We start from the raw sequence: 10,219 nt of genomic DNA, 5'->3' as shown, positions 1-10,219 counted from the left end.
CCTGGCACTCACTTTGTAGACCAGGCTGGCCTCGACTCAGAAATCTGCCTGCCTCTGCCTCCCGAGTGCTGGGATTAAAGGCGTGTGCCACCACACCTGGCTAATATGGAACCTCTATAAAATAGTATACTGATGAGTTTTATTTCATGTTAAGGTCCTAAGATGAACTCTACTAAGCTGAATTCACAAATAATACACAAGCTAGAGCCCTAGGTACTTGCATGTGTTTGTGTAGCAAAAAGGACAACATCTGGAACCAGATGCAGCTCTGCCCCCTGCTCTCAGTGTGATCCTGTGTGTGTGACTGACCTTCTGTCTGTCTGTTGTCCTCCTTCCATCACAGAGCTGGTGAGAGGAACAAGTAAGATAAAGCAGATAAACAATGTGTATTAAGCACTCAATTAATGGCAGCTTGAAAACATAATGTATTCACTATTCCCAGACCCCCTGCCCCCAGACCATTGGAGAAAACTCACAAATGTCCAGAACCCAGGCTTTTCACTTGTTGGTTTTTGTTTTTGAGGCAGGGTGTCCCTTTGTTGCCCAGATTGCCTTGAACTCAATTTGTGGCCTCAACTATCCTACATCTCACTTCCCTCGTCATTCCTCAGCCTCTCTAATGCTGAGCTTACAGGCTGTGCCACCACAGGAGCCAGGCTTTTTTTTTTTTAAAGATTTATTTATTGTTATATGTAAGTACACTGTAGCTGTCTTCAGACACACCAGAAAAGGACATCAGATCTCATTACAGATGGTTGTGAGCCACCATGTGGTTGCTGGGACTTGAACTCAGGACCTTCAGAAGAGCAGTTGGTGCTCTTAACCACTGAGCCATCTCGCCAGCCCAGGAGCCAGGCTTCTTCGGGAGTAAAAGAAAAAAAAAATAAATGTTGGGGAAACAAGATCCAAAGTGAGGCTCTGTGTGTTTGTTCTAGAATGAGTCTTCATAAATGTACTAAAGTTAATCTGAATATTTCATTGGGTGTGGTGGCTTATGCCGGTCATCTCAGCACTAAGAAGGCTGAGGTAAGCAGCTACATATGGAAACCTTGTCTCAAAAACCATTCATACACTTTGCTATAGAGTATCAATGTGTTCGTTATGGATGTTGTCTCAGACCAGCTGAAAGGGTTGTGTAAATTCTCAGTCATGCGGTACCTCTGGTTTTCCTACAGTTAGCAAACACACACACAGACTCATATTCCTGTCAGTAGAACAAGGTTAAAGTCTTTTCCCCTTAGTCACAGAGTTAATTTTCGTATTACAAATTTCAATATAGTTCTAAGAAATTGAGAATTTCAAGCCGGTACTCCAGGATTAGCGGCTAGAAAAGGTACTGAGCTTGGAATCAAGCCTGATGCTTGACTCCTACCAAGCTGTCAACTTCTGTGTCATTATCTCCAGGGCAATGCCTAGCAACAGCTCCTGGCCTTTAGTATGCCCTTCATAAATAAAAATAGAATAAACTCAAACGAGGTGGTCTTTTATTCGCACGTTCTGACTCCGTTCTTCCTCTTAGTCCATCCGCAGTCAGGCGACAATAGTAGTCGATGGGAGAGAAGACCAGGCATGATACAGCACAGAGCCGTAGGGATGTGAAGGGCCCTAAACTACTCAAGCTCTTCTTTCGATTGCCCTACAGGGAAGGTGGACCTTAGTCCTACCCTAGGATTGAACATAGATGGTCCCTCCCTTTAAAAGAGAAGCTGTGACTCTCTCCATCTTCTTTGAACTCTCTTCTCCGACATCAACTCTCCAACATAAAATCTTTAACCGTGGTAGGCTGCCAGCATCTCCAGCGGGGCGCAGAATCTGCGCTGGCCTGGAGCGGCGGCTAGTCCGCTAGCCCCCGCCCCCCGCTCTGGAGGACCGTGGGTGGACGCTCTGGCAGCACGCCTCTCGCTGGTCCGGGCGGAGGTGGGCGGAGCCAGCGCCACCCGGGCTAGGGAAGCCGAGGGTGGGGACACTCTGGCCCGGCTCTCGGTGGTGCGGGAGCAGCGGCCGCTCTGGTCGGCGGACGTGCTGCTGAGCAGTCCCGGAAGCGAAGCAGCGATGGCGGAGAGTCCGACTGAGGAGGCGGCGACGGCGACGGCTGGCGCCGGGGCGGCTGGCCCAGGGGCGAGTGGTGTTGCCGGTGTGGTCGGTGTTAGCGGGAGCGGCGGCGGGTTCGGGCCGCCTTTCCTGCCGGATGTGTGGGCGGCGGCGGCGGCGGCGGGCGGGGCCGGGGGACCGGGGAGCGGCCTGGCTCCGCTGCCAGGACTCCCGCCCTCGGCCGCTGCCCACGGGGCCGCGCTGCTTAGCCATTGGGACCCCACGCTCAGCTCGGACTGGGACGGCGAGCGAACCGCGCCACAGTGTCTACTTCGGATTAAGCGGTGAGCCGGGGGTTTTTCCTCCCTCACCCCGGAGCTCCAGGGCTCGACCTTCCCCGCCCCCCACCTTTCCCCATCGGGGCTCTCTCCCGCCTCACGTCTTCCAGGCCCAAACCCTGCGGGCCTCTCTACTGACGGGGGCCCTAGTGTCGCCCTTTCCCTCCCTCCCGCCCTCTCCTCAGCGCCCGGCCCTACAGCCCAAACAGATCCGCGATTGCCCTCGGGCCTACCCCGCCCCTTAGCGACCTCCGCTGAGCCCTGCAGCTCCGTTCCGGATGCCCTATCCCTACCCCCTCCCGTTCTCCCGAAACCTGACCCTTTTGCTCTTCTGTAACATTCGGTCCCGCCCTTCGCACTTCCCCTCTAACCTACCCCTCCAGCTTACCTAAAGGCTGCCCTCAGGCCCCACCCATCAGTTCTCCATCTCATCTGGAGTCCCTGCTTGGAACATCCTCTACCTGCATTGCCCAGTTGCAGACTCCAGTCAGTCTTCCTTTTTATCTTTCCTTACCTCGTTTCCCCACCATATGGCCCTTTCCACGGGTCTAGAGAGCCTCCCTGACTTTTCCAGATCATCTCTTGAACCCCCTTTCCAATCACCCCAAAACTGTCCCTCACACCTGTCCCTGAAACTGCGTTCCTACCATCTCTCAGTATCACTCTGGATTGTAACATCCTAATCAAGAACTTTTTTTTCCTGTATTTACTCCCTAGGTTGTCTGGTTTACTTTTGTGAAGCAGATGTACTCTGTTCAAATATAGGAACAAAAGGCCTAGGGCCTTTCTGTGCTTGTGTCTTGGGTGACCGATCTTAGATCGTATCGCTTCATAGATAAATATGTTTTGCAAAAGTGCTCACTTAGTCTGGTACCTATTGCATGGCAAAGGATAAGACCGTTGAGCTATTAATTTTGACACTTGTTTCCTGGTGACCAGACTTAGTCTTTTCATCTTAGCCTCTTATCTGGATATTATCCCAAACATTCCAAGTCCCCTCAGGTGTCTGCCCGGCTACATATTTTCCAAGTTTTTAATAAAAAACTACACCATGCGTATAAAGTACCTGGCACAGTGCTGGACACGGAACAACTTCACAGTTATTGCCACCCCTAACTTAAACTCAGAATACAGCTCTCAGCTCCTTTGCTGTTTGATTCTCTTAGTCTGGATACAGCTTTGAGTTTGGCCTGGACAAACTTCTTTGTTCTGCTACGCTACTGTGTCCCCAGACTTCCTCATAATTGACTTCTTCTGAGCCAGTTCTCAACTGATCCATTCTAGTTGATTACTGACCCAGAAGTTTCATTCATCCTAGTTACTAAATGTCATCTTTCAGAGATGAGATTCTGGTCACTTCAGAGGATTCCCTTTTCCTCAAAACAACTGTCCTATTAGTTTCCTGGACACACAGGTCATGGTAGACTTGCTCCCGCTGGCTTCATTCTTCTCCTTACCTTACCAGCAAAGCGAACCCATATGGTTTATGGAATGAGTTTTGTAGTGAACTGAATGAAGCCCTCCCAATGGAGAAGACCTCTGTGTTCAGTTGTAGTACCTGGGAATCTGGGAGATGGGAAGTAAGTGAGTTTCCACGTGGGAAGAAGTGAGAGTATATGGGATATGACTTTTCCAGGGTGCCATCTGATACCATTGGGATGTTGGCTTATTTGTCCTCTCTGAGTAACTCTCCCCCCCCCCCCAGGAAACAATGCCCCTTTGATAATAATTTGCTCTCTGCCTGCCTGACAAGTATTGAGCTGAGATTTCTCAGCCACGGAGGCAGTGCAAACATTTTCAGTACCAAGCAGCACTGTCTCAGACCCTGGGCTCACTGAGGTGATAATAGCTGCCCCCTCAGGGGGTTTCCCTCTTCCTTCCTCACTCCTCCTACCTCCTCTTGGTGTTATACAGGGATATCATGTCCATTTATAAGGAGCCTCCTCCAGGAATGTTCGTTGTGCCCGACACTGTTGACATGACTAAGGTAGGTAACTTGATGGGGGAAGGGGCAGGGGAATTATGCAAAAATTGGGCCCATAAAATTGAAAAGACCTTAAAAATATTAGTTCAGCTTTCCTCTCTGATTTTACAGATGAAGAAATCAAACCCCCAATAAAGTAAGTGGCTGGTTATATATAATGAGAGGTAGTGCGGAATTTTAAACAGGTCTGTTGTTAGGGTACACACAGGTATTGTTAGGCTTAGAAAGCCCTCTGATTGACAAGCTGTACCTTTTGTTCCAGTTTAGCTGTTAACAGACCACTCTTTCCTCTCAACTGCTCCACTCTAGGTGATACATGTGGTCACCTACCCAGTCTACTCCCTGTCTCTGTTCCATCTCAGCATCTTGATTTTGACTGTAGCAATTCAGGTGCAGGGCAGGGAAGCAGGAGGCCGGCTTGGCTGAAGTGTTTGGTACTGATTCTTGGTCTTTGCAGTATCTCTCACCCCAGAGACCTATCCTCTCTTGTCCTCCACATAGGAGACTTATACATGATAATCTTGTTCCTCTGGCATTTATACCTAGGCTTCTCTGTCATTAAATGTTCTATTCTTGGGAGTGAATTTGGACATAAACTGATGGGGGGGGGGGTCAGATAACCTAAATTTAGGGTTTTAGGTAAAAAACAGTGAGTTCAGATTTCCTAAAGTAAAAACTCAGCTTATATATTGTTACAGACTTTTTAATTTTGAATAGACTTTCTTTTAAATTATTATTTTTTCTTTTCATGTGGTTGGAAATATTTTTCCGGCGACATGCTGTCTCCATTCAAATGCTAGGGCATGCTCATCTCTGAGGCCTTGAAATTGACGCCAGTTTACTTTACCATTTCCAGAGTTTGCAGACTAGAATCTAGCCTACCGTGTTGCCAGGGCAGAGTAGGATTATAGATTTGGGCATGAGAGTACATGGTCTTTTCCCTCTTGCTATTTAAATTCTGAGCATACTTAAATCATTAGTTACGAGCCTTTAAAAAAAAAAAAAGCATAGAATTTAGTCAGCTCAGGTTTGCTTCTGTTCTTGAAGAAAAATTGTATTCAATAATGGAATAATTATGGCTTGTGGAAGAAGAGAACTGAACGTAATGTTACGTTTTAAGGAATACTGGTTTATTTATTTTATAACAATGTTGGAGAAACTTTTGGGGGGATGGTCTATTGGCCATGAGTAGACCTTGAAATTTTATTTATTTATTTGTATCTTTGACACGGTAGTTTTGATCCTCTGGAGGAAGCAAACAGACAGCCTTTGCATCCATGTAATTATCAGCTCTGCATTGTTGTTGGTGCTGGTCTCCCCTTTTCCCCTTCTTATCTCTCTCTCTCTCTCACACACACACACACCACACACATATACACCACACACACTCACACAGAGAATGGACTTGCATCATAAGCATGATTAACCTTGGCAAATCCAAGCATCTCAGTCAAAATATGTACTGATTTCCTAAATGTATAAGCTTAATTTCACACTGTATAGTTGATATATTTAGGTTCCAATTGTTGTCCTTAACACCAATCAGGGAGGTCTGGTGGGAAAAACAAAACAAAACTTGTTTTAAGGTAATATTGACAAGGGTCACTTTTTACCTTGGGCATTAACTTTTGAATGTAACCTCTGAGTATGGCGTGTGATGCTTACTCCACTATAATAGGATTTCCTTATATTGAAGACCTATGTACATGAGTGAGCCCAGGTGGTTCATTGTGTCTGGGAAGGATGTGGAATATAAACACCAGGCAATGCATGCTGTTGGTGACTGCTTCTGGTGGGGGGAGCAGGTGGAAACTAGGAGGGGTTGTGGTGGGGCATCACCTCACAATTTTGAGATGGGGTTTTATTTTGCAGATTCATGCATTGATCACAGGCCCATTTGACACTCCTTATGAAGGGGGTTTCTTCCTGTTCGTCTTTCGGTGTCCACCCGACTATCCCATCCACCCACCTCGGGTCAAACTGATGACAACGGGCAATAACACAGTGAGGTTCAACCCCAACTTCTACCGCAATGGGAAAGTCTGCTTGAGTATTCTAGGGTAAGGAGAGACTTGGAAGAGGCCAAGTTGGGATTAGCAAATAATCACTCTAGGGCAGCCTTCATCAATTAGGGCTCCTCTTCTGAACCCACAGCACAGAAGTGATTGAGTATTCAGTTCTCAGGGTGGCACGTGACTGCTGTCATTCTAGATGGAAAGGAATAAGATCACGTTATTACATGTAAGAACTGTCTCATGAAATGGTTTACTTAGTGCAGTCGTTGAGCTGCGCATCTGCAGATTAGAAGGTCCCATCCTACAAGTGTATCTCAAGCTCTGGGGTGTGGCAGCTGTCTGCTTTTTAGAGGCCATACGGATGGTTATGCTCTATGCACCTTTGAGAACTACTCCCTTAGGAAACATTAGGTCCTTATTTTTTCCCCAGAGGCTTGAGAAAGGCTCCAGGTCTGTTGTATTCATGCAATAGGTATCTGATTGGAGTCTCTTAATGGGCGCCTTTGGAGGCAGTGGTGCTAATAATGATTATGATAATTTAACAATTGAATAAAAAAAATTTTAAGTGCTTGGAAATACTACTAGAAATGAAACGGGTGTCACATATACCCTTCAGGTCCTACTGGGAAGTTGCTTTGTGGAGTTCTTACTCATTCCCTATCAAGATACTTGTAAGATATTCAGAATGAAGAATGTCTTGTAGCCTGCTTTGGATCCTTTTGCAGTCCACATTTCCTTGAGGTAGAGAGTAAATCTGGGTTGAATAGTGAGAAAGTTGCTGTAACTCCTGATGCTGTTTCTTTCTTGCATCCAGCACATTTCTAGGTTTGTGTGTGAGAAAGGCAGCTGAAGCACATTAGAAATGTGGTGTGTGTCTCTCTCTCCCTAGAACTCTCAAATCTAGAGATATGGTATACTCTTCTGGGATTATGGCAGCTGGAACGTTCCATTGAAGGAGATTATATATAATAAGTCCTTCATCTTACTAGGCTACATTAGTATCTTTGCTGGGGGGTTGGGTTGCATATGTATCCCTTGATAGTATGGAAGTTAAGTCATGGGTTTGGTATGAAGTTTGTTCTTGAAAGTATGTGTGTAGTAGGTTTTCCCTCAGTAAGCTATTATGAAGCCATCCTGGATACTAGCTCCTACAAAGATGGTGGTTGAGTGAAAGCCACAGAAGTTTGTTGCACGGTATTGAGAGCTCCACCCTGAAATAGAAATTTTACAGGTCAGAGTCGTGGAGTACGAAGGTTCTTACATAGTTTTAGTTGGCTATATTAGCTTTTGGCCTAATCCCCTCTCTTCATAGCTGGAAGTAACTGTCAGGGTGACTAACTGCTGAAATAATGTTGTGAGAGCTAACCCTGTGGATGGGAAGTGCGTATGGAAAGTGGGCAACAGCACTGGAAGAGAGCAGTCGCTGCAGTTTCTAATCAGACTTGGGTCTTCCTTGAGTATAGAAGGGAAAGGGTAGTGGTTAGTTAACTTAAGCCAGTCGTGGCTGAGGTTGTGTTCTGTTTCCATCTCTCATACCATCTTGTTAATTAATTGAGCTAAAATAAATACCTGTCGTGCATGGTAGGACAGGTATCTGTAAGTTCAAGGACAGCTTGGTCTACTTAGCAAGTTCTAAGACAGCTAGGGCTACATTAGTGACACTCTACTTATAATTAATTAATTAATTAATAAGTAAGTGACACCCTGTCTCTAAATAAATAAAGGGAGGAAGGCATTGACATTCAAGTGCCCCACTCTAATACCTAATGTGGTTTAGCCAGGAGTGGTGTAAGGAGGCAGAGGCAGGAGAATTGCTTTTAAATTTAAGAATAGCCAAGGTTGTGTACCAAGACCCAGTCTTAAAAGTGGGAGTGAGTGGGGGTGGGATATTTTCCCTGGTGTTCAAGTTGTTTTCTATCTGTTATTTTAGATATTGTCAGACCCTCCACATTCTGAAAATGCGCCATCGTTTCTGTCCTAGTAGAGTTGTGTGTCTTCAGAAAATTTGACTCTGCTTGTAATAAACAAAGCTGAGTCTATAAACTTCAGCGTGTATCCTCATAGGCAATAGCTTCAGTCACCTTTATGCCTTTGATTAGCTGCTCTCCTTTCACCAACTCTGTCACCAATAACTAATTATAAGCTCTTTGAAGTCACAGGTTAACATTTAGACAGCCTTTATTTTCCCTAACTTGGGTTCCTGTTTTGGTAGGATGGCCTTCCTTGGCCACTGTTTCTTTTCTAGATCAAATAGAGTTTTCAAAGTTGTTTTTCTTGCTTGCTCTCTGTTTTCTTCTCTCTAATTTGATAAGAGAATTTAGGCATTTGACTATTCTGGTGAATGAGGGTAAACCAGAGGCTGGGAATTTCCCAAGTCTTAATAGTGAAAGAGCAACTTACGGTGAGTTGTTAATGGTAGGATGCTGCTGCTGTCAGGGCTCATTGGCTGTTCTCTGCATCACCTTCTTCCTCTGCTGTGTTTGCAGTACGTGGACTGGCCCTGCCTGGAGCCCAGCCCAGAGCATCTCTTCTGTGCTTATCTCCATCCAGTCCCTGATGACTGAGAATCCCTACCACAACGAACCAGGCTTTGAACAGGTAAAGACTGTTGGGCCTTGTGCTGAGACCTGCAATATCAGGGGCTATAGGTGCTCTGAGCTACCCCAAAGAGTCTTTTTTTTCTACCTAGGATAGCTCCCACATGATACTGGTATAGAGAGAAAGGAAACCGACATAAATACTCTTTTTTTTAAAGATTTATTTATTTATTATATGTAAGTACACAGTAGCTGGGAGTGAGATCTCATTACAGATGGTTGTGAGCCACCATGTGGTTGCTGGGATTTGAACTCCGGACCTTCAGAAGAGCAGTGGGTGCTCTTACCCACTGAGCCATCTCACCAGCCCATAAATATTCTTTATTTGCAAGAATTGCAATATCAGCTGGGCATGGTGATGCACACCTTTAATCCCAGTCCTAGGGAGGCAGAAGCTAGTGACTCTTTGAGGTTAAAGTCTGTGTAGTGATTTCCAGGCCAGCTAAGACTTCATACTGAGACCCTGTCTCAAAAAGGGAATAAAAAAAGGAAGAAAGGAAACAAACAAATGTTACAATAAGATTGTTAAGTATTTGGCATGTGTTAGCTTACTTAAGTTAAGGTAAATGTTGTCATTTGGAAATCCATTTTGAGCCTACTTTAGGATTTTGTTTTGTTTTAATTAATTAATTTATTTATTTTTTAATCTTATATCTGTTAGAAATTTATTTATATAGCATTCTTTACATTACACATAAAATAACAAATATTTTCTAGGACAGACATTCCCTCTCCTCTTCTCCTCTGAGTGGGTACCCCACCTCGGTATCCACCAACCCCAGCACTTCAAGTCTGTGAGAGGCTAGGCACTTCCTCTCCATTGAGGTCAGACAAAACAGCACAGCTAGACATACATATCTCAGGTACAGGCACCAGCTTTTGGGATAGGCCTGTTCCAGTTGTCCTGGACCCACATGAAAGCCAAGCTGCACATCTGCTACATATGTGCGGGGAGGCTTAGGCTCAGCCTGTGTATGTTCTATGGTTGGTGGTTCATACTCAGGGCTTCAGGGTTTCAGGTTAGTTGATTCTGTTGGTCTTCCTGTGGAGTTCTTTTCCTCTTCCAGGTTCACAATTCTTCCTCCTGATCTCTCACAAGAGTCCCCAAATTCCATCCACTGTTTGGCTGTAAGTTTCTTTTTTTTTTTCCCCCCTTTTTTTTTTTTAATTTTTAATATTTTTATTACATATTTTCCTCAATTACATTTCCAATGCTATCCCAAAAGTCCCCCATAGCGCCCCCCACTTCCCTAC

At 45.3% G+C, this 10,219-nt stretch overlaps 1 protein-coding gene across 1 annotated transcript in view; it reads left to right on the top strand.

The window, feature by feature from the left end:
* The first annotated feature begins 1,942 nt into the window (after positions 1–1,942).
* The window catches only part of Ube2z (ubiquitin conjugating enzyme E2 Z), an 18,674-nt gene continuing 10,397 nt past the window's right edge, over positions 1,943–10,219 (top strand). The window contains exons 1-4 of the mRNA XM_029483556.1: positions 1,943–2,375; positions 4,284–4,356; positions 6,226–6,413; positions 8,855–8,966. Of these exons, the coding sequence (XP_029339416.1) occupies positions 2,053–2,375; positions 4,284–4,356; positions 6,226–6,413; positions 8,855–8,966 (696 nt within the window). The 5' untranslated portion in view covers positions 1,943–2,052. The remainder of the gene's footprint in view (positions 2,376–4,283; positions 4,357–6,225; positions 6,414–8,854; positions 8,967–10,219) is intronic.

The sequence above is a fragment of the Mus caroli genome, chromosome 11 (assembly GCF_900094665.2).
Source record: "Mus caroli chromosome 11, CAROLI_EIJ_v1.1, whole genome shotgun sequence".
Classification (NCBI taxonomy): domain Eukaryota; kingdom Metazoa; phylum Chordata; class Mammalia; order Rodentia; family Muridae; genus Mus; species Mus caroli.
This window is presented reverse-complemented; position numbering and strand designations above follow the sequence as displayed.